This window comes from Anser brachyrhynchus, assembly GCF_964034855.1.
Source record: "Anser brachyrhynchus genome assembly, chromosome: 4".
Taxonomy (NCBI): domain Eukaryota; kingdom Metazoa; phylum Chordata; class Aves; order Anseriformes; family Anatidae; genus Anser; species Anser brachyrhynchus.
In genome coordinates this window covers 70,711,881-70,736,890 of record NC_137698.1, presented here as the reverse complement: position 1 = coordinate 70,736,890, position 25,010 = coordinate 70,711,881, and the positions used below count along the sequence as shown (strand labels likewise).

The following is a 25,010-nucleotide window of genomic DNA, read 5'->3' as shown; positions in this document are numbered from 1 at the left end:
ATTCTATTATAGTATACTAACTGACAATTTGGTACAGCTCTGAGTTTAGGAAAAAAATTCATATTTACTCACATTTTGTTTGTCAACCTCAGGGATGTACAGCTTAGACATGCCCGATCTCCCAAGTTACCTAGAAAAACACCAGTTATTAGCATTCATTCTGAAATTCAGAAAGTCATTTATCCATAGAGTGAATTGTACACAAACATGATTGTAAAAGACTGGTCTTACTAAGAGATAGCTACCAACAAAAACAATAAAAAAGGTACTTAGCAGCAACTGGACTTACTTATTGTAAGCACATTCACACTTCGGATGATTGTACACAATCACAAACATCCAAGCAAGAGAGGTTTTATGCTTTGACGATAGCAATGTGATGTACTAAAGCCTAAGTACCTCATCGTATTTCAGCAGAAGCCAAAGCATATGTCACAGTCTCCTCCTTTCTCTCAATCTGTAATCCCCTGACTCATAGGATGAAATGGAAAAACAGGTGGGAAGCAACTCTGTAACGTGGCTGGCATCCCCAGAAGTGTTCAAGCAAACTGTCCATACATACAGTCAAACTCTGTGGAACATGAGTTACTGCCTGAACTTGTTAAATTGCCTTAACAAGTCTCTGAGTCCTTTGGACAAGCAACTGCAACTCATAAAAACCTCACTGAAAGCAGAAGTCATTTCTGAATGGTTCCACACCACCACAATACCAGATGATCTGGATGGATTATCACCTACTAATTCTGGACAAGGCCAAGAGATGGCAGGGTATGAGGGTGGTTTTGAAGGTTATTGGTCAACTTTTCCATCATCAAAGCTAAGGTATAACCTATAACAGAACCTGAGGTAGAGAGCGTGGTATACGAGGAAATGCACCACTAAAGCTGGTTGGCAGAAGCCTTCCCCAACAACACAGCCTAATTATTACAGGAAAAGAGATACCTTCAAAATCAGGTAGGGCAATCAAGAGGCACGGAAGGAAGAAGAAAAAAGATAAAGATAAACTGACTTACCAAAGAAATATCCCAGTAATTTGGGATTATCATGTCCCATGCTCAGTGGGCTTTGACGTCATTACCACAAAAGCTGTGGCATGATCAAATCAAAGGAAAAGGATTCACCCTTCTCAAGTTATATCAAAGTAACAAAAACAGGTACTCACTATCACTGCAAGTAAAAGCCAGGGGAAAGCCAGTCCCTTCTGGCTCATAAATCAAGCCCTGAGAGAATGAGAAGGCATTCTGATCAGTGGCTGAATTTCTTGACCTGAGAATCAATGCATCTCAGAAGGATGCCCCTGACTCTAAGGAACAGCTGAGCAAATCAAGAGTACTCAAAATCTTGACAGATGAGCCCCAGCACTGTAATCTATTTCCTTACCTCAGTGCCAGGAAGCACACAAAGCCTAAATTAGCCAACAATTGCACCCACAACAACAAAAAAAAAAAGCCAAAAATGAGTCCTGCTGGTAGAGGACATTACCCTTACAGACAGGTGCACCTAGAGCAACGGGGGATGACATGGAAAAAATCAAAGCTGACTTGGAGTTTCTTAAACAGAGCTCACTAACAGCACAATCCTTTCACTTCACTTATCTTTATTTTTCTTCCAGCTAGGATTCACTAATTCTAAAGAAGGGGACAAAGAACAAAACTCCATAGTTACCACAAGAAAGAAAACATGCTGACTCAAACAATTCTTGTCACATTGCCATTCGGAGTGTGAATGGGCACGCAGAAAACATGGATGTCACTGGAACAAGCTACAGGATAACTTCATTTCAACCTTGCTAGTCCTGTCAACAAGAGCTCTTTTTGGCCGAGTCTATGTTCTAGCCATGTACCTAAGAGTGACCCTTCCCTGAATGAAAATATACACTTGGTTCAGAAAAGAGCGATGTCCATACTCCCTGCTTCTAGGTTAAGACAGACAGACAAATGTGTCTGAACAAGGTGAACATAGCTCACCGTACTCAACACTTTACTTAAGAAGCCTGTGTTAGAATAACTTGCTTTGGAAGTAAGAAAAGTGACAGCGGCAGACAAGCTACACATAAACATATTCCTTGTGGAAAAGAGGTCATCAGAAAGTTTAGTTTTAAATTTCAGGGGAACATCAAAAGCGAGGTTTTAAATGTAGAATATCTGTGCGCTGTTAGTGCTGAGAGTTTTTAAAAAGAAAAGGCTAACTTGAAGCAAGTCCCTACAAACTACACGCCTGCAGTGCTTAACAGCTTGATCTTTACTAGAACATCATTTAGGATTCTTAGAAGCACTTAGCTTTAACTTAATCTTAGATTACTTACACGTTAAGATGAGCTAAGTAAAGCAAGCCACTATACAAAAAATGATATAAAATGATGTGTTAATAACTGACTAATACTCCAATTAAAAAGCTCTGGCTATACCACGAGCAGAGTACGTTACAACACACAAGTGATTTGGCTGTACCACAGTATTTCAGCAGATGAAAGTTTTCATCTGGGATGAGATTTGTAACATGCAACAACAGAGGGATTATTATCATTTTTTCTTACTCTATGCCACCAGAGGAATCAAAGCTCCCACCTAATTTGAAGGTGCATGGATGTGTTGCTTCCCTGTTTTTAACAAAACTGGATGGGTAAGAAATCGCAGCTGGTTGCTCAGGCCACTGTACAAGTTCAGCCTAAATAAACGTCTTTATAACTGTGGTAAAAAACAAAGCAACAGGAAAAAAAAAAACCACACCAACAACTAGAAGAAACTATCGCACTTCAGTGCTGGCTGTAACCAAGAAGCTGGCTTGTTATCAAAGCGAGCAAGCACCCGTGTGGCCACTCAGGTTGCCAGACCGTGGATGTGCAGACACCCTGCTCTGACAGCCGGGGCTGTGTCGGGGGCACAGCGCTGGTGCTGAGCTCCCAGCCCCACAGCTGAACCCCACCGTGCCAGAGCGGGACGTAAAAAAGCACCACGGGGCTGACGGCCTGTCACAAGCCATCAGCTGTTTCGTGTCATTAAACCCCACCGCTCGAAGATATTTAAACTGACAAATTAACTGGATTACTGATGAACTATCTCGATTAGTGATGGACGCTGCTATCACGCACTGGGTTTCCTTTTTATTTCCTAAATCTTGCGAAGCCACTTGGAAGAAGCCAAGCTGACATTTTCCTCACAACAAAGCCCCAGGAAAGGAGCTGAGGTACTTCCCTAAGGGATACAGAGGAGCGAGAAACACAAGCAGGCTGCGTTGGGAACAAAGTAAGAAAATCGGGGACGAAGCAACCGGGGCGGCACCCCCTCCTCTCCCTCAGCCACCCCTGGGGCCGCCACCCCCGGGGACCCCCCGGGCGTCGCCGTCCCCTCCCTGCCTCCTTCCTCCCCATCTCCCCCCGCCCCTCCCTCCCTCCTCAGCCCCGCCGGGCCGCGGGGAGCCTCACCCCTGGGGGCCCGGCAGCGCGGCAGGCGGCAGGCCGGCCGGCCGCAGGCTCGGAGCAGCACGGACGCCATCTTGGCGGCGGCGGCCTAGCGGCGGGCTGCCGGCCTGCTCATGGCCGCCCCGGGGCGGCTGCCGCCCGCCCCGTCCCCGGAGGAGCGGGGTACGCCGGGAAGTGTAGTCCTCGGCACGGTAAGGCGCTGGGGCGAGACGGGGGTTGTAGTCCTCGGGTAACGTCGAGAGAAGGGCGTCGGGGTGCATGCTGGGAGATGTAGTCCGCCCTCGGGCAGCCCGGCCGTGTAGCCGGCTCCATTCCCCGGCAGCCCGAGGGGGTTTGGGGGTGCAGATTAGGGATCCCCGAACCGACCCCGGGACCTTGTGGCTCCAGAAGGCCGCGGTGCCCTGAGGGGACAGTGGCAGGTCACGGAGCGGCGACGTGACAGAGCTGGGGCCGCTGCGGGGCTCAGCCCCGGGGCTTTCTTTGCCCCTGCCCCGAGCTCACGGGGCCGGTAGCCGGCTCGTTTGGGGCCAAAACCCGGCTTTTAGGGTAGCGTCAAGTGCTGCCTGGCAGCATGTGTGTGTATCTCAGGACGTGAGGGAAAAAACACCTTTTTTATTTTTTTCCCTGGAGATTTACAAATGTGGTATTTTTTATTAAGATAGTACATAAAGCAGTCAAGTAGCCAACATCCTTCACTAATTAATAGTCATTAATAGTTGGGCTGTAGGTGGCATGTTACAGTGCAAATACCCACCTATTTCTGACCAGCATTAGCATCTGCTATCAAATATTCAAGTGCTCACTTACTACAGCATTAACCACTACCATTCGTTTTGCTGAGTTTTTAATCATACAGACACGGAAAACAACCAGGACTGAACCGCAGAAATTATAATTTCATCTGAGAATAATGAAATTGTAAAAATTAGGAATACATGGTTTGGGTGGTAATGGCTTCCTTGTTCTAAAAAAAAAAAAAAAATGGGGGAAAAGCTGCTGTGTTTTTCAACAAGATGGCTGACACCCACTGTCAACAAGATGGCTGCCTCAAGGACAGGTCTCCAGACAGACAAAGACAGCGCTTCTTTACACCGCTTAAATTTCACAAGTTACTTACAACGCTGGGCAGTTGTTCACCTACACACCCACGTAAGCCCCAAAGAAAATAGGTGCTCTTTTACTTTATCTGTAAAGGGTGGCAGAATCTTCAGGTTTGACCCAAAACATGACTGACTGAAAACAGCGTCTTATACAGGAGAAAAAAGCAGATGTGTCTGAAGTCATCCTTCATGCTTGAGACTTGGGAAATGCAGGAAATTAATTATTATTTTAAGTTCTTTTATGTATTTAAAGAAAATCCTCAGGGTTTCTCCTAAGCATGGAAAATTTCAGATTAAATTTATACTACTTATATTTTTCATTAAATAGAATATCTGAGGATGGAATATTCAATTGACCAAATACTCAAATGAATCAAGATACCCTTTTCTCACTATCTTTGGATTGGTTACAAAAATACTATTATCGTTTAGTGACTATTAAAATTTTAATTGGTAGTATTATTTATGTACTTATTATCAGAGCTGCTTTTAAAATGTTAGGCTCCCAAATGTATTGCAAGATTTTTAGACAGCTGTGTTTGCTTTACAAGTATTTAACTGTATACTGCATTTAAATAGTTAAAATAATTTAAAATGTGTAATATAATAATAGTGCTTTATGTTACTACAGCGATCTTAAAAAACAAAAAAAAATCCCAGTCTACACATTTCTCTCACTAGACTGGGTTTGTAGCCTTCTCTTGTTATTCTTTTTTCTTTCTGGTTGGCTGATAACTAAACCAAATGAAATGGGGCAACTAATGGCAGTTCCTTTAACAAAGCTGCTTAATTATGTAGAAACATTATATGAAGTCTATACAAGAAGAAGAATATGCTCTGAAGTCATTAAAGTATTGACAAGAGATTTCAGACAGCAAACAGATGATTACGGTGGGCTCAATACACTTATGCAGACAAGTAACGAGACTTTCAATAGTTTCATTAATTTCAATAGTATTCAGTGTGCCAGATGATGTACACACGAGCCTTTTCAGAACTGAATGAGTTATGCTTTTGTACAGCCTTTTGTTCCAGATTTGTTTATACCTGGAAGTTACATGGATTTCTTCCATGTATGAAAAGAAATGATAATACACTGAAAATTTCCTGAACAGATACAGTTTCGAAACACTAATTGATTTTGTGCACTTACCAAATATTGGGAAATAAAGCTTAAGAAAGAAATTAAGTATTAATAATTTACAAGTAGTTACACGAATTGTTCCCATATGACAAGACCTAATGATTGTGTGTTATATATGGGCCTTCCATGCAAGTCAGATTTTGCTTTTAAAAAAAAATAAAAATCTTTCAGTCTGTTCAGACCAACAGCCTAGGAGTTCACAAGGCAAACACTCATACCCAGAATAAGACATGATGCACATTGTTACTAGAGTTTTATGTTGAAAAACCTTAAGCTGCTACAGCCATTTTAGACCTGATTCTTAAAGCAACCATGTTGTTTGGAAAAATTGTCAGCCATCTTGTTGAAAACGATATGTTTTGTAGCAGGAATAGGGTGAGAGACTAAATGGAAGAAATACAAACCTTTCTAGCTGGATTTAAGAAGGATCTGAGAATGATGCAAATCAATGCAGTATTTAACCAAAATTAAGGTTATTATTTCATATTAAACATCAACTTTTTCCCCACAAATGTTAAATATCAGCAAGAGCAAGGTGAGAGCTGTCTAAACAATTACAAAACAAACTGCAAATAACAGGAAACCATGGTGCCTGTTATAGTTTGTGGGACCACCAAAACATGTACTTTACTGATATTTGAGCATAAGCCAGTAATATGAAAAAAAGCAAGAATATTTTGTTTGTCTAAGGAGGTACGTGCATAAGATTTCTAAAAACACAGAATATGCCTGCATCCGTGCATTACTTTCATAGACTGGAAAATGGGGCAGATGAACTTACAATTCCCTTTAAAGAAATTTAGAGATCAGTTTGGAAACTGGGGGACAAATGTCTATATGAACAAGGAGCAAAACTGTAAGGTAATTAGCTACATATGTAGTTTGCTCTTCCAGAAATCCTGTACTTCATATCACAACAGATTCCCCATAGTAAACAGTTATATGAAATTCTAATTGCTATTGTCCCTTACTCCTTTCCTCTTCACCATCTATTAAGCTCTAGCGTGTGATATGCAGATGCATATGGGGAACAGGATTCCCCCGGGGCCTGCCAAAAATACCTACACAGTTGGAGGTGACATCTCTCCATGTTCACCACATTTGTCACCCCTTCCCTGAGGACATGTCCCAGGATGCACTTCCTGGATCCTGTGGGTATTTTTGGAGGGTGGTTAGCAGGATTGTCACTCCCAGCTTCAGATACACAGTTAGTTGTCCTATAGCTCGTGAAAGTGGCTGTGTAGCAATACCAAATCTAAGACAGGACCACATTAATTTCACACACATGGCTTCGGTTCCCCATTGCACCCAAGTGACAAGCCAAACTGGCAGCAAGACACTGGGGACGTAAGACTTGGTGCATGAAGGGGAAGGAGGTGCAATATATGATGCTCTAGGCTGGAAATGGGAGGAGGTGGGAGCATAATTAGCATTTCATGAGACGAAAGACGGGTTTGCTATTTCTCTGATGCAGCACCATGTTTGTTTACACAGTGTGACTATAAGCTGTGTAGCAGTACAGGACCATATACACTATTTAAAAGTAGGATTAAGCTTTTAGTGTGCAGAACCTGTTTCTATGGCAATCGCCAGGTTGTCTCCTTGAATAGATTCAACAATATGGGATCAACCTCATCTTTATTCACCACTGTTCAGCATAAATCTGGGAAGAAAAAAAAAAAAAAAGGCATTTCTGTGTGGGAAGTTACACTGAGTTACCACTTGCGGGAGAAAACCAACAGATTATTGGTAGTTCTTTAAAAATACTCCCATTCATAATCACAGACATTTTGGAGAGACTCCCAGGATACAAAGCCTGTTGCCCTGTGAATGTTAAAGCCCAAAGGTAAAAGTTCAAGTGGTAGCTGGATTATTACAGACTTGCTGTCTATGTATGTCCAGGTCACAAGTTCGCTCCTGTGTGTAATGTGCCAAAAACCAGCGGCAGTGGCTGCACATTAACAGCAGCACAGAAATAGACCAAGTTGGGTGCCTTTGTGAACAATGCGGTTAAAAGCGCCTCGGAGATTTCCATGACGGTAATAATGTGCTGTAAACGGTCACTCCAGATCCAAGGATAATTACCTGCTCAGATTCCAGTCAAAAAGCTGTATTTTAGAAGATTTGACCCAAATTGGCCTGATATAATAACAGATTGGGTCATCATTAATTAAATTTGACACGTGTAGACAGACAAGGAGAACATAACTGGGAGAACACAAACGGGGTATGATGGCTTTTCAAACTGAGGAAAAGGTAGCATTTGCAGTTCATAGCAAAAAAAAGACATACAGATTCTAGTTTTAACCAGCAGATGGAGCTTACGTGAAACAAACAAGCGGAAAAGGTGCATAATCATTGCACAAAGCAGTGTTTTGGGGCGCTGCAGTCTACAGGACTGGGGGAGGACATGGGGGGAAAAAGCTAGAAGGTTCTGGCCAAGGCAGGAGCAAGCAGAAGAGGGAAGGCAGACAGGGTTCAGGCTATAGGCATAGCAAAAAAGAAAGAATGTAACAATAATGAGTAAATTGATTTAGATCTCCAAAAATATGGAGAGAAAAAAAAAAAAAAAAGACAACAAAAGGAGTCTCCAGTGTTAAAAATGCACCTGTTAGTGCCAGCTGATATGAGAAAGTCTGGGATTTTGCGGCAATATTAACAATGCTGTATTTAAAATAACCTGTTAGGCCTCCCAAGTCATCAATTTGATTTTATGAATGACAGGCTTTAAAAATACACATTTGGAGTTATTCTTTGCCTCCCTTTTTTTTTTTTTTTTCGAGTCTGCAGGGTTTGCAAGTTCCTGTCTGCAATTAGAAACACAGAAAGCTGACAATCTTGTGCCATCATCTGCCTCTCAGAGTTAGGTCTTTAAGAAAACACCAAATGTTGTGTTACTGTCAATAAAAGCCTGAAATCTGCTACCTCTGCTTTCATAAACCCATCAAGAAACAAGACAAGAAAAGCCTGCAGCCACGGAAGCCCTCCCCCAGCCCCATCTCGGATTTAGTAGACCTGATGCCGCACTCCTTACGGATCTTAAAACTCCTGGTGAAGTCAGACCGTATGAATGGAGTGCTGGAAGAATACGAGGGTCCTGCAAACCAGATACCTTCCAGCTTGTGTCCATTAAAGAAACGGCAGAAGGTCACCACACCTTTTTAGGAAAAGTTTTATCTCTGTATTCTGAAAGACAGGGAGAAAAATGGGCTACTTCCACAGGCAATTTTAGTGGCAATAACATAACTTTCTTTAGCGATTTGGCAATGCCGAGGCTGCTTGTGATAAGCACAAGTTTAGAGGGGGAGAGGATTACAGCCAGCACATGCACACAGCTGTATGACCGGGTAGCAGGCAAAATGCTATGTCCCGTTGTCCTCCTGGCATTGTCTGTCTCAAAGGAGGGAAGAACTAAGCATTTCTTTTAAAAGAACGAGTAAGAAAGATATTGAAGATGGAAAGGTTGATTTGCTGAAGCCTGATGATTAAAATTCCTGTGCAGAATTTAGCCCTCTTGGGCCTCAGCTATTGTTACCCCTTTCTTGCTGTTTTTGCTGATCGTATCAGTCCTGGCCCATATATTTTTTCCTAACAACCGGCCTGAACGACCCCACCAGAATATGTCTTTCTAACCTTTGAATCACTCTCTCTTGTTTACCTTCTCTGGTTTAAACTCGCTACCTTACATAATCCAGACCAAGGCTGTAACACAGATCTCACACTTTTTTATCCTGTTCTCCTTGACCTGACTAACACTCCCATCTTCTGTGCTGCCATACAATGACCTCCCCATTCCAGCATGCAAGCCCACAGCCCCTCCTTTATTCAAGTCAAAGAGCTGCTTTTCTCAAGAGGCCTCCCCACAGAGATAATGAAAAGCAGATTAAGAGATTTAAAAAAGGAGTTGGTTCCTTTGGAATGGTCAGTGCGCTTTCCCTTTCTACAACCGTCCTCTAATACTGTAAATTTTCTAAATCAGTGTTTGTCTGGATGTCTGTGCCTTGACCTCAGCAGGACCTAAGCTGTTGGGCCCCAATCCCACGCATGCATATGTATGCCATGTCCCTTTGCTGTTAGTGACATTAACAGACACAATGTGGTGAAGGAACATGCGCAGTTAGGTATTCGTAGGATCAAATCGTGGCGCTTGCCAGATAATATCATAAAAGTGTTGGAAAGGGCTGAAAATACACTTTTTAAAAAAAAATCTTTGTTCTTGTGATACAGAAAGAATGATAACTTCCAAGGCAAGTGAAGGCGCAGCTCTACGGAGAACACTCGGTTTGGACTGATGTGTGCAGGTATCTAAGAATCTTGAGGTGAAATACCTGGTAAAATGTGATGTGAAGCTACAGAAAAATAACAAAGAGCCATCGAGCACAAGTACATGCCAGCGGTGCTTTGCCAGTATCCTGCTTTTTTTCCTGTGTGGCTGAATTTCAGGCATCAGAAACAGAAGACGCTTTGTCTGGGTTTTCCCATGTAATCAGCAACCTCTCTCCTGTGTCTTAGGCCTCTATTCACTTTACTGCTATTATAGTGTCCCCTAGAGACACTTAGGAGGCATTCGCCCCCAAATGTCCTGTTACCTTAAAGCGGTTAGTTTTTTTCTCAGTAACGCCTTAGATGCGTTAATCCTGGTTATGTGGCTGCAGGAAGCATGGCTAGCAAGTTGTATCTGTGTATAAGAAAATACAAAGTTGACATAAAAGAGCGTCACTGTTGGATTTCAACAGTATCCAGGGGAAGTAAAGTCCCCGAATCGGGCACTCTCCTCTGAAAGCAACTTCAGGAGGGAGCTTTGTGTAAGAGCTGAAGGCGCAGCTGGGGGCTGCAAATATCTAGCAGTTCATCAGCTGTGCTGTACGGCGAGAGGGACTCGCTGGGCTAATCTGAGCAACAGGTAAAAGTAAGCCATCCAGGCTGCTTTTCAGTCAGGATGACAAGCCCCACGCTCATTCCAGCACGATACATATCTCTCATTTTCCCTTTTTATCACTAATCCAACAGATGAAAGAGGAAATACACCCAACATATATCAACAAAAAGACTCCATTCCCCTTTGGCTCAGGCAACAGTGCTTTCTTGTCATGCTAAGGGAACAACCTCCTCCCCTTTCCGAGGCCTCTCCTCCCAAGGAACAGACATCTAACTCTCTCTGAGCTGGAAGCCTCTTTCAGTGTGCCAGCTGGGAATCAGGGCCCTGGGCTCAATCCCAGCACCTGTGCCTAGTTTTCTTACAGAGCCCGGCCAGCTGCTCTTCCAGGTCCATAAATGTCCTGTGCACCCTATTTCTTTTCCTTTCTGTCTGTTGTTTTGGATTAGAAATGTAAATGTGTTGCTTATATTTGGATTTTTTTTTTTTTGCAAATCTGCTACTTTAAAATTACCTGCACCTAGTTTGTGCTACGGGTCGTATCAGGGCGCTGACAAACGGAGCCATGCCATGTTTTTCACAATCCTCAGATCGAGATTGTTGAACTACTCCAGTAGTGCCCCGTGCTATTTCTGATGGAATTTGAAGGTGAGCAGGATGTAAGTGCAGGCCACTTGGGAAACTAGTCACAGGGCATTTGAGAGGAAGAAGTGTTTTTGATGGCTGGTGTTTGTCAGAGAACTTTTCTGGCACTAGGCATGGTAGCAGAGAGTGTTGTTGACCCTGAGGGTTCACAGGGATTAGATAATTGCTTTGGCTCTGACTTAGTTCACAGCATGTTAGACCAGTCATTTCTATCCGTGACACCGGCCTATCGACTGCAGACTTCCTGTGTTTCTTTCTTTCAGTGTGTGGAAATAATTATGCATCTTTTCTGAGTTTGCATTATGTACTTATTTATCCAACAGTTCTTATGGGGAGAGGCAAGGTTAGAGCTGAGAGAAGACTGTTGTCAGTGCTAATAGCTTAACTCTGAAAAGCCCTCATGTCATTCAAAAATCCTAGTATAAACAGGGACCAGACTGGGACTTGCATTCTGTGCCGCAACAGGAGGGAGATACACAGAGGTCTGGAAAATAATGAAGGTGGGAGGAAAGTGAACAGAAGATGGTTATTATCACGGCTCATAATACCATATTAATGCAGTCTATCAGGGAGCAGGGCTTAAAAAGAACAGAAGGAAATATATTTTCATATTAACTTCTTGCCACAGGATGCTCTGAAACCCCAAAGTATAAATAAATAGGTTCAGAAAGAAAATAGACAAATTCATGGGAGGTAGGCTCAATGATGTCTCTGACACATGCTCATCTGCTACAACATCTGGTTCAGGATGTCCCTAAACTACCGATTTTCAGAAGCAGGAATGATACAACCAGGGAAGGGCTACTTTTCCCTATGCCCTGTTCCCAATTCTAAGCATCTGTTACTACTTTCCTTCTTGGTTTTCCTTGAGGAAAGGACACACCAGACCCCGCTTTTAAAAGCCTTTTACATTCTGCAAATAAAGAGAGGTGAGAATAAGAGACCATACGTGATTACCCATGGGTAGCTAATGAAAACCGGAGGACCCGATGTATAAATTGCATCTAAGAAAGTGTCTGAGGTGGACTGAAGGGTCAACGTTGGTGGGTGACAAGCCAGTTGACTCCAGGCATGCATGGCTGGCCCCGTGGTGGAGGGCTGTGACAGCTCACTTAGTCCCAGAGCATTGCTGCCATCCTTCACTCCAGGCGTTGCCATCACCAACAGAACGAAGGGGTTAAGAGAGATGGGCATTTTTTGAACAAAAGTGCAATGAAAGCCAGGCCAGAAGGGGGGAAGGATTTCAATCCAGTTGGTGACTTACAGAGAACTTTGCACCATGAAACTACCAGGGTAGGGAACTCGCATCTTCTTTGGCTTTCATACCACAGCGCTTCCTCCCTCCAGATCTTGACAAAGTCCAACTTCTGCCACGAGCTGTCTGGAAACAAACTACAGTACATCTCCCTCTAGTGGGTAGTGACCTATGAAAAAGCCATGATGACACATACGTTAGAAATTTGCCTCATATTTGCTTCCCATTACCTCCTTCCTTCAATTGTTTTCTCCTTCTTTGCCCCCATGATCTTTTTCTCAAATCCACTGTTTTTTTTGATACCCTCTAAACATGTCTGCTCTTCCTCCCTTCCTGTGCTATGCGAGGAGCTGGGCTGTTTGAGGGTTTTCTATTTGACTTTCATAGAAGTGGAAGTGAAAGTAAAGAAGCTGCCCAAGATTGAATTTTAAATGAAATATTCTAGAAATTGTCAGTGTTTGCACAGAGGCACGTGTGTAGACCCCAGTACTCCAGAGACTTAGGAATCTGGGAAAAAGAAAACCCTAAGACCTGAGGTTTATCATTGATTTTTTTATTTGAGTCAGTCAAAAGAAATATACAGTTGGGTTTTCTTATCCTTAAAATTGATTTATTTGGGTGGAAACTCTGCTGCATTCTGCTTAATAGGTTGTTTGCTTAGAATTTGTTGTTCCATTAGCAAAAATATTAACAGCAAAATACATAAGCCAGCTGTGTTATATCTAAAGTTAGCTCTCTAACAGCAACAGTTAACTACCAAAGAGTATTCCCAGAGCAGAGCTGACATTAATTGAGAAAGATAGTGCTCTCAAATATGTCGAGGCAAGATGCTATAGAAATTGATTTAACCAGAGCATGCCTTTTGTCTATGAAACTGCATTTCTCTCCTTTGCAGAGCATATAGGCTAAATACTCTTGCCGTTATTCCGTTGAGATTAATGAAAATATATTAGAAATGAATCTCAAAGGTGTTTCCTTTCTCTGACTACTCTGAATTTTTGTCTGTTTAAGCACATTTCAAAAGGCAAGATGAACAAGCCAATATTCTCCAAATAGAAAATGACAGATCTGGCTGGGAGAGATTTTTGTGTCAGGCTTTGATAAGAATACATTACTCCAGTGGTAGCAGGCTTCATATTAATCACTATCTGCTATCTTTCTGTTTAAAACTTTGAATTGTCTAAATAAACCAACAGGAAAGACATTTTGCTCCAATGCAAGTAATTTTCCCAGATTCCTTGGTGCACTGACCTTCTTCTCAATTTGGTGTGGTAGTGGTGTTCCTCAAAAGTTACTAATTAGAATCCCAAAAGAGTCTTTATTACGGCAAACACAAGAATCACTGAGTGACAATAAACTGGAATTTAACTGGAAAAAATTAACATCACTGATCATTTCTTCTGAGCAATTTGTGCCCTTACTAATACCTATGCAATCCATATATTTACATTATTTTATGAAAGCATCATACAAAAATAATTTCACTATATAGCATAACAGGATTGTAAACAGTGTCACTTATGTCGATAAAATAATATTATAGTTTTTGCTCCCTTTATAACTGAGATGTCAACATAACTAATGCCATTTCACTGTTTAAAAAAAAAAAAAAAAAAGATGAATTCCAGTCCTTCTCCTGTATCGGTAACAACACATTTTCATTCAGCTGAGACATTTCATAAACCTGTTGAAGGTAAGAATTACAGATGCTGCTGAGAGAGGATGTGAAGGCAGAGAGAAGGTACTGCAGAGGAAATTCACAGATTTTGTCTCCAGAGCTTTATTTACATTGATATACAGGAAAGCAAGCAAGCAATGACTATCGGCTTTCAAGATGAGCTTGTGGTTCTGACAGTAAGAAAATGTTCCTTTGCTTCCAAATTGAGTACATTTGTTCTGGAATTTATTAACACATTGTAAACAAAGAAACTTACTGTGCCACATCCTGTTCTTTATTTAGGGTGGATGAGGGCTTCACTGGGCATTACGGAAACTAGAACAACTGTACCAGGCTAGACCAAAGGCGTGCGTGTCCCTTTATCCAATCTCTGATCATAGTCAGAAATGAGTGCTTAGGGAAGGAGTATGAGAAATGAGGCAAGCACAGAGTGTCGCTGCCATTAGCCTGCTCCGCCTGCAGCAGTGACTGTTGTGTTTCATCGCTGCTGATAAACACAGAAGGTAGTCTAGTGGTCTGCGCACAGAGCTGGGAGCTATGAATGCGTGTTTCAGTCTTGCCTCTGTCACCAAGGTTACTTGTATATTGCTGTGTCCCAGCTCATGTGCACGTGTGCTTGTGGCAAACCCGTCTTCAAGCCTCCGCACTGCAGAGGCACACGCAACCCACGCTTATGTACCCACGCTCACATTCATCCTGTAGTTGGCCAGATCTGGTATTACCGTTTGGAGAGATTTGTGCCTCTCTAATGAGCTGCTTAACATCTGTCATTGTTTCCTGAAAAGCTGCATAATATCCCGGTGCACTTCTTATTGTGCCCCTTTCGCTCTCCCCCACCCGTTCTGGTTCGTCTATTTTTCATATGGTTATCACTACCAGTCTCTCTGGTCCTCGTGCTCTGTCTTAAGCTTGTCATCCCTCAGTTCTTATGCTCCGGAACGGCAGGCTCAGAGGAGTGTAAAAACTCTGCAAATGTTTTCCATGGGCTGCTTAGTCCTAGTCAATCTATCGAGTAGTGTGGAGAGGCCGACTCTTTCAATGCCCCTGTTGAAGCATTTGGTAAAAAAGTGATGCTGTTAGATTTCCAGTAAAACTGGAAAGCTAATGTTAAAGACATCTCCTTAAAAAATCCTGATGAAAATTTTAACAAACACACTCCACCATCCTTCAGGACTGCCCAGAGTGCCCAGCACTATGATATCATTCCTGAACAGACCCTCAGAAACTGAATCCATCAGCTGCTGGTCCACATGCCTCAACATCACAGTCTGTTACTGAAACTGTCCTGTCTCCTCCAGTGCAACCACTGTCCCACCTCCCATGGTCTACTTAAACTATCTTTCCAGAAACACAGTGTAGAAGACTGCAAGCTCCACACTCAAGGCACTGCTCAGAACATCATGATGTAGGCAGGTAGATGGGGAGCTGCCAGAGCTACCATTTCCATCTTTAACCTTGCAGTGGAGAGCCTTTAGCACTTTGATGCACTATTTGCCCTATTTAGCCATTGGGCAAGCTCTCACTTCTGCAAGCTGATGCAAGCTGGCTGGATCAAAGGACAGGCTGGAGGTATTTCTCCCCAAATGCTGATCCTCCCAGCTGCTTGCACCTCAGCTTAAGCAGAACCCTGGAGAGCTCCTCCTCCTCCTGCGGCCTCCAGCTGAGTGTCTGTGCAGGGCAGGGGGCACGGAGGCTGGAGTAAGGCACACACAAATCAGAGGTGGCTAAACCAGGGCGAAGCTGGTGGGAAGAGCACTGTCTGTGAATAGGAAATAGGCTAGCAGTCAAGCTCTGGTATATTGGCATGTCAGTGGAGGGCTGTGTGTAGCAAATGAATAAATGCAGATGCACATGTTTTAGCTATTTCCCCAGGGTAAAGTGAGTAGGAGAGCGATCAAGGAGTAATATTTGCTTCACACTGTCCTGCGAGCACAGGTTCAATATACACATTAGCAAGTATTTATAGGTTGCGTGTCTGGATGATGGAGGGATTTAGACAACAACCTGAACAATCAGCAGCATACACAAAATCCCGACAGTCTGATCCCAATCCCAAATTCCTTCTTTCTGTGTTACAATTCCACAAGCAATTAAAATGGCTACTTAGCTGTGTTATATTATTATAAATAATTTGTCAAGTACTTAACGTATGGGAAGTGGTGTTAATTGTTAGGTATTACTACCCAGGTAAAAATTATACCCGTGTTAGGAAAGCACAGCAATATACCATTAACTTGTTTAATATGCCAGCACTGAAAGAGTGATACGTTTTTCTTCTACATTTCTACTACAAGAGCTTTGTTATTACTTTGATCATTAAAATTCTTTCCGCAATAAAGGTGATTCAATGATTTTACAAAGCAAGCTCATCTCTAGAACGTTATAATTTGACAATTTCAAGGCATTTCAACACAGACCCTCGTACGTATGTCATATATCGCATTGCAGATTTCATCCAATAGCACAAAATGTACTCTGAATGCAATATCATCTTATCAGTATTCTAGCACCATAAGCCCTCTCACTGCAAGCAGGGTACTGTTCATTACAATGAAACTGAAAATGGAATAACTGAAGGATTGATTTATATGACCTTCACTCGGGAATGTTCTAATTCTGACATAATCTCTCTGACTGAAATCCTTAACACTGTATAATTTTGATTTATTACCCTTAAAAAAAGGAGCCGAGATCTATAGATCAACAGAATACCTAGCATGAAAAAGAGTGGTGCAACAGCTCAGGAAGACTGCAAGAAAATGCAGATTGATCACATGACTTTACTCCAAACATTGTCTCAGCCAGCAAATCCAAGAACAGGGCTGAAAGCAAGTGGAAAAACATTATGCGGATGTTTTCACAAATCCACTCCGTCACTCAGAAATCTCTCCAGATTACATATGTTTTTATAGCAAGGATAAGAGCATCTTAATAAGTAAAAGGATGAACCAAACTGTTTACTGAAAGTTGCAGGAAATGTTTAATAAACAGCTCATTTATGGCGAAACGTCCAGATCCTGATTCCCGATACACTACACAAAGGGCTGAAAAACTGCTTTAGCAGGCAGCTCTGCTTTACTCCCTCACCAGCTGAATAACCTATTTTATGCCATTCTCTCTTAACCTCAGCTTGTCACGGGGGTCTGGGGAAGGCTTTTCCATGGTGCGAGGGTATGTTGGACCTGTCTTATTGCTAGCAGGTGAAAGCTAGAACAGCCCTGCAGCGTGCTTCTTCAGAATAACAGCCGCTACCTGTAAAGCAAGGTAGTTGGATTTTGACCAAAGTAGAACTCCTATTGGATTGAGAGGTGAATCAGGTTGGATTTGTTACTTGGATTTCTTTTGGAGAGGTAGATAGAACAATGAGAAGAAAGGACAGACAAACATTTCACTGGACGATAAAAGCCAATGAAGACAGCTTTACTATCTTACAGAATTAAAATCAACACGTCATTTAATTTTAAGCAAACTAAAAAACAGAAATCTGTCCCCCCCGTCCATGTGTTTTTCCTGTTCGTAGTGTGCAGTGAAATGAATGCTTGCCTCCTTCCCTCCCACACACTAAGCTCGCAGTTCCCACTTAGCCACTTCCCAGTCCTGTTTTGGACAAATCTTTATCTTATCAGCCTTCTCTTGCAAATCCTTCTTCTCTAGAGCACTTAACATCCTCCTCTTTCACAAATTCTACCTTTCACAAGTGGTGCCTAATCAATCTTACTTTCAACTGTCTGGAAAGTGGAGGGTTTTGTTTTAGAAAGAATTCTTTTTATTCAGCGCATTTCACGACTGCTATGAATACTTGGTTTAATTCTCGCAGATGGTAGTCTCCCCTATGCAGGAACATTGTCTGCTTCGGTGTATTGCACAATGCTGATCCAAGCATATTATTCTCACCTATGAATGGGCCTGTTCCTTATTACTCCCAAAGATCAAACATTGCACAATCCCTCCAGTATTAGTCGCTTATGGACAGTCTGAGCTAAAGCTACTGCAGGCACTGCAAAAGCACTACAGCCTGAAAGAGATTATTCCTTCCTTCCTGTATACGTTAGAGTGGATACACCAGGAACTAAATTTGTGCTTAGGGCATAGCAGGAAGTGCCTGACTCTTTTTATGTATCTGTAGAAAGAAAAATGAAAAGGGGAAAAAAAAAACCCTTAGGGGAAATTAAATTTAGGACATTTGTTCCCTTTAGCTATATGGACAAAGTTTTCAAGAACAATAAAGTAAATTATTTATATTAAAAAACATTTTCTACTAAAACAACATGAAGACCTATTAGTAGCAGACGAAAGAGAAAAGCGCGTATTATTTTTATAACCAGTTAGCACCGTAATTGTTTATGCTGCACATCAACATATATGAATACAATACAGACAAAATTTGATTCCTTGGACTAGAGAACTTAAGGTAAAGCCCAGTTCTGCAAACCAGTCCTGGCGTGCTTGACTTTCAGTATGAGCTGTTTATTGAACTCTTAAATGAATGTATTTATCGGTAGGAAAATCAAAACAGCAGAGGAAATAATACGGTCTTAGATTTCCCAATGGTGAATTCATTAGCGGAGTCAATTCTGAACTCAGCCTGCCATCTTATCCACCAGACAACACTCACTTTCCAACATAATGACAGATGATCATAAAAGCTTAATAGTGTTTTGCTGTGCTGGTAGAGCAAACAGGGATGGGAGCGAAGAAGAGCATGGTATCATTGTCTTTGACCAAAACATTAAGCGTGAGAGATTAAGAACTCGACTTTATTAGGATGATTATCATCACCCTCAACAACTATAAAAAGCTCTCAGTCAAACGGTTCTGACTCACTTGTTGAAGGGTGCTAGCATCTGCAGAGGAAATTCTGGGTATGGGCTGTCACCAGTGGCTAATCCGTCTGGAACAGGTGCACAGCGTTTTGCCAGCACCGCTTCATTGCAGGGCCAGGAGCCAGGGGATGCAGCGCATAAAAGGGATGCCCACTTGGAAAAGAGGTGGAACAAAACAAGAAAGGACGTTGCCCCTCTTGGCATCTCTTCTGAGTGGTTTCCGCTGGCAAAGTTATAGTGACTTAGTAGAATTTGGAAGCATTTGTCCCCTCAGTGCACGTCAGTGGTAATATCCTACTTGCCCTTCCCCGAGATCAAGTTCTCCGTGGCCACAGCAGCAACTCGTGGTTTACATACTTTTGCAGCTAGTATGTTTATGATTGTAAATTCAGCTCATTTTCTATAATCTGGTGACTGTTAATATTTTAAAATATCACTAGAATGAATAAGTAGCAGATGGGTCTAACCTGACTAAGATCAAAGAACATTTATTGAGCCCTTTCAGGACAGAAGACAGAAATATTGCAAAATTGACTTTCAAATGAACGAACAAGTAATACATACGCAAAATCTCAACTCTGGCAGACGCTGAACCCTATGACATTTGATCTGCAGTAGCACTTGGGTGTCTTGAGTAGGTCAACTGAAGCAGAAGGAAACCTTTCTCAGAAATTATCACTTATCTAGTCCAAACTGGTGGTTTCCGAATAATAGAAAATATTTTTTCTTGCATTGTAATTATTTCCATTGATATAGATATGCCCATTAAAAAAAATTACATATGATAGTTAGAGAGGACCCTATAGTCAGTCCTGCACCAGAAAGGCCAAAAGACTTTTTTGAAAGGATTTTTTAATCTGAAATACAACATACCTTTCAATACAATATTTTTTTCCCAATTAAAGTTTTTCCATTGATGGAGAGTGTACCAGTCACTGCTTGATTTCGATTAAGATTACAATTTATTGCAAACTTACTGCATTTATTATTAACCTGAGCTGTAAAAACATTAATACTAGTAATTATGAAACTTGAGAACAATGTGGGGAGAAAAAAAAGAAGAGGGAAATGAAGCTCATTAAATGTCTGGTTCCCATTGATTGCCAATAGCTGCTAGTGTTAAATTAAGAGGTTATTTTATTGTCCTCTGCAGCCAAGCTCAGCCATACTCCATTCAATAACCAATAATTTAGGTCTTTGAATTAATAATAATTACCAAAAAAAAAAGTATTCCCCCTTTTCTGGCATGCTGTGTTTATTTTAGGATATTAACACAGCAATCCAAATACAACATGTAAGACTCCCTCAGGGCTTTCTGTCTCACATCCCAGACCTTCTGTTTCTTTATAAGCTCTAACAGCCACAGTTATAAGAGATATAAATAGTCTGAAGCACAGGAGAATCTCTCTTCCCTGACAGAATCTTTATTTACAAGCTGTTCAAACCTAAGCAGGTCAAATAGTCCCTTGCTGGCAGGTTAATAAGGCCCACCTGCCAAATAAACCCACCAGTGAACTCCACAGGGCCTACATAAATCCAAAAGGCTTGGACAAGAGAAAAAGATTTTCTCCTTAGGAATCATGCTGAGATGAGATGCTTATAGTTCAAAAGGGGTTCATCTTTCAAACTCCAAAGTGCATGTCTGCCTGGTGCACACTCGTGAGCGTGCCAAAAGCTTGCAGAACACATGGCTCATACCTTTAGAAGACACCATTATTTAACATTTATATTTCAATATTGCTTACAGACAACGACACGCTAAGGGCTCCTGTACTGGTGCCATACAAACATGTAAGACTTCAAAGTCCCTGCCCTTGAGAGTTTTTAGAAGGCAAATGTAGTTGGGTCATAAATTAAATCTTTAAAATTATTTAATGCTTGAAATACAATTAATTTGCCTACAATGCCATGAAAGGGAAATGGAAGAATAGAATAACTTATTATTTAAGCTGACCTAGAAATTAATTTTCACAAGCCACAGTACGTATTTAAATGAATCTTGACCGCTATTAGAGTGGAATTCTGTTCTGGGACCCGCACTGTTCAAACACTACTGTTGAGTAGATGTTTCCCACTGAACCAACAACTCCTTTACAGTGTTTCCTAAATCAGATAGGGCCAGCCCTAGCAACTGTCCCAGTGTGGGCATACTCTTAGGCCTTTCCAGAGGCTTAGTCACTATGTTTATATTGCACTGTAAAAAGCACCTCCAAAGTGTCATTCAGATTTATACTTGCTGTTTGTACAGTCAGGAATCTGGTAAGTTCTGAGAGCATGCCTCGTTATTTATTAGTTTTACAATGGCATCAAGCAGATGAAGACAGCCAGCCACGCAGCAGCAAATTGTGGTTGTGCAGCAGGAGGTGTTACCATCCCCGGCCCAAGCCTCTGAAGCAGGACCTCGTGATCCATTCATGAAGGGAGTCAGCTTACCTTTGCACACCAGGCTGGAAACCGTGCCAGGGCCCGAGCTGATTCACAAACAGATTAGATGTCACTGCCTCAGAGGTGGCAACAGCAAATGGGGAGGGAAATATACAGCTGGAGAGGCAGTGTGTGTTCGTGCAGGGGGCTGGGGATCACCAGACCAATTTTAAATAGCCAGTGGAAGGCTGGTAAAGTTCTCTAGCATATTATAAGGCACACATCCGTAGCAGACATACAGGCAGTCTGCTGCCTGCCTGCAAAAATCCTCAGGGACACGTTACAGGCAAATCAGGGAACACAAACAGTCATGCAGCTACTCCGTCCTGCAGGTCTAGGATGCGCTAGGCCAGACTCCCTGCAGATGGTGGGGATTACAGCTGTATTAAAACACATAGGACCGGGGCTGCAAAGAGACAACTCACATATATAATGCTAAGCACGTGCATTTGCCAGTGACTCCAAATAAAAGTCAAATGTAACTTTTACAAGTGTACGTGAAACAAGGAACATGTAGAATGTGCCTTTAAGATGGCATCTTGCAGCAAAGCATTTAGTCGCACTGGAAAGACCTCTGTCAGGTCACTGGAGGCTTCACTGTTTTGGGAGTCTGGTATTTCAGATGAGCTGCATGCTAGAAGCAGCGTACTTTCAGTCAAAGGCAAAAGTACCTTTTCTAGCCCCTCTAAAGGCTCCTGGGGTAAGACGGAAGTTGAGGCCTAGATTCACAGGTGAGGCGCTTAAATGGCACTCAGAATTCAGGAGTTTATCTCCTTCTTTGGACCACTGCAAACAATTTACTTTCAAATCTGGAAGATGCACGTAACCCCGGCCCTTCAGCAGATACCACGTACCCAGTTGCTGTAGCAATTGCAAGAGGAGTGTCTAACACACGATGGCTTGCGTCCATGGGAATGCTGCTATTATTAGCACAACAGTACTACAACCATGCTCAGCTTCGGCGTGAGACAACAAAGTGAACGCTCATGGGGGATGCCTCCTACGTGCTGGCTAAGCCCAACACCTCTTCTCCACCGAGTACATTCTTCATTTGAATCACAGTTCAGTTCAGCTGCTGTAAATGCAGCTGAAACAGTGCGATGTTTCTGTACTGTACGTAAACTGGACGCAGATCCAGTGCTGGAGCAAGAACTGCCACGGTGGGATCACTCTTGCATTTAGGGTTGAGCTGCTGACAGTGAACCGCAGTACAGCTCCCGCAGGCAGCTCAGCAGCCACCTTTCGCTCCCTGCTAGGGCTTGTTCACCAAGCAAGTGTCTCATAATACGCCTGCACTGATTTGCAAAGTGTAAGCTCTGGCTCATTAACAATAACTGAAGCGAACAAATATAGCTTAGAGGAGCTAGCATATCAAGCTCAAGAACATGGTAAAATGTGCAAGAAACACATCCTACTCCCTTCAGTTTTCACAGCGAAAACAGGACAGGTGATAATTTAGCAGTTAGGCCTTCATTTGCAAACCTGCCCATCCTATGGCTCAAATCCCGTTGCTTCAGCCCTTATCAAGTACGCTTGCACATACTCAACACCGATATAAAACAAGTGCTAGAAATCTTATATAAATTCCCCAAACAGTTCCCAAAATTAGTGGATATTTCTGAAAACGTCTGTCAGCGAGCATTCTTCTCAAGGCACATATACTGAGTAAATGGGATATGATCACAGCCACAGTTTCTCAGTACAGGAAATTGCCAGCCACCAACATAATTAGAAACAGTTCATATGATCAAATTAATCATTCAAAAAAGAGCAATTACTGTTAACAGAATAATGGCATGCCTTAAAGAAGAATGAAATTAACCTTTAGGACTGACAGAGTTACCCTCACCATTCTGCATAGAGGCTGCAAAGATTAATATATGTGCGAAATAAAACATTGCATTAGAGTCTGCTGAAAACAGAAGTAGCATTATCTATCTGGCCTATTCAACCCTTAACAAACTTTATTCTTTGGCACTGGCATACAGTGGAAATATCAATAGTCACTTCTCTGCCAAAATGAAAAAAAAGCCTTCCAGACTTACATTGCTATAGAACGTAGCACTTTGTGCTTATCGCTCAACAATAATTATGTGAAGATTAAACATAAATCATAATTTGAAATGCAACAGAATTAACAGTAAAACCTACATTGTAGATCCTCAGAAGCTAAGAGTTAGCTGAGCTTTTGTCTTAACAAGCTAAGATCTAGAAACTTGTATCAAATATATTCCAAAAAAAATGTAATTTTGCTCTAATGCTCTGATTATGAATGCATTTCGGTATTTATACTTCTAAGTGAGATTTTGTTTATAAACATAGCAACATACTATGCAGTCAATAGAGGGAGGAGTTACTGTGTTTTGAATCCTCAAGCTGTGTACTTCCACAAACATTAGATTTATTTTACTCTGAATGTCAGCAATGTTTAAAGTCATACCGATGCTGAAGATAGAGGCATAATTTCTATAGACAACTTTATCAGTGCACTGAAGTTCCTTTTACCAGGCTGGAGAACGTTAGCTACTTAGAATTAGTATACAGCTGCTTTTTATCATCCCAACACTGGAAAACAGCAGGGATATGATCCTCAATTTTCCTTTCTCCTGCCCTCTGCCTTCCCCTGAAGATGTAACCCACTCCCTCATGTCTTCAGCATTCCTTTTGCTCGCTTAGTGACACTTCCCTTCCTTCTACTTAGGATAAGTGATGCAAACAGAAAGAGACTATTTGTGAGAAGTGACATTTGATCCCATTATTTTCCTAACTGAAAATGTACCTGCTAAACAGATTGGCGCATAACTCCTAGTAAGAAGATTCACATTTAACTGTATATTTTCACTGACATTAAAATTTCTTACTCTGAACTGTATTTGAGCTATACAGTATAGTTGCACTTCGGATGTCTCTCATTTGGACAATTACATTAGAAATTCTCTAAGCAGATTACTTTTTCTTGAAGAATCAACTTTCAATTAAAAATACTATTACTCCATTTTATCTGAGATTATACAAAACATACAAAAAGTCTGAAAAGCCTGTTCTTTCTCATTTTTGACTTTATTTTAAAGAATTCTAATACACAATGCTGAAATTTCAAATTACCATTTTTATGAACTTTCATTCGGATTAATTAGCCAGTGCATTTGTAGGCTCCCAAGAATTCATTTAGTACTATAATTTCAGAGTTACTATGCTACAGTTAAAGTATTTTGAAATGCTGCTTTAAGTTTTATACTTAAGTTTTTATTAAATTTTAATATAAAATATGAAGTTTTATAGAGTTTATAAAGTTGATACAAGTTTATATTAAGTTTTTAATTCTTAATTCTAAAACAGAAACTTGTTTTCTTGGTATTAAGCAGAATGGAGTATGTTGGCTGGCCAAAAACAAATGTATATGTGCTGATAAAGATTTTTCTTAGCAGTCTTGATGGCACGTGGACTGACACAATTGAAGGATCGGTGGCTCTGTCTATCTACACCTAACACAGCTGAGGATAGGTTCAGGCAGGTTGGAAATAACCATTACTCACTGTTAATCCTAAGAAAAACCATGGACTGCTGGCTGGCTGAAGCCAGTGCTCAGGTGATGGGTTGCCAGCTGACAGTGTGAAAGAGCAGCCATGGTGATGAGGGACAAC

At 41.7% G+C, this 25,010-nt stretch overlaps 1 protein-coding gene and 1 long non-coding RNA gene across 2 annotated transcripts in view; one reads left to right on the top strand and one right to left on the bottom strand.

Annotated features, from left to right (window-relative positions):
- The window catches only part of LETM1 (leucine zipper and EF-hand containing transmembrane protein 1), a 30,396-nt gene extending 26,783 nt beyond the window's left edge, over positions 1–3,613 (bottom strand). Inside the window, exons 1-2 of the mRNA XM_080589978.1 lie at positions 3,425–3,613; positions 73–130 (exon numbers count right to left, since the gene is read on the bottom strand). Of these exons, the coding sequence (XP_080446104.1) occupies positions 73–130; positions 3,425–3,494 (128 nt within the window). The 5' untranslated portion in view covers positions 3,495–3,613. The remainder of the gene's footprint in view (positions 1–72; positions 131–3,424) is intronic.
- LOC308194281 lies at positions 3,478–24,783 on the top strand. Its single transcript, XR_013950416.1, has 3 exons — positions 3,478–3,612; positions 8,456–8,812; positions 9,893–24,783. It is a non-coding gene; the product is annotated as an uncharacterized lncRNA (long non-coding RNA).
- The last annotated feature ends 227 nt before the right edge of the window (positions 24,784–25,010 follow it).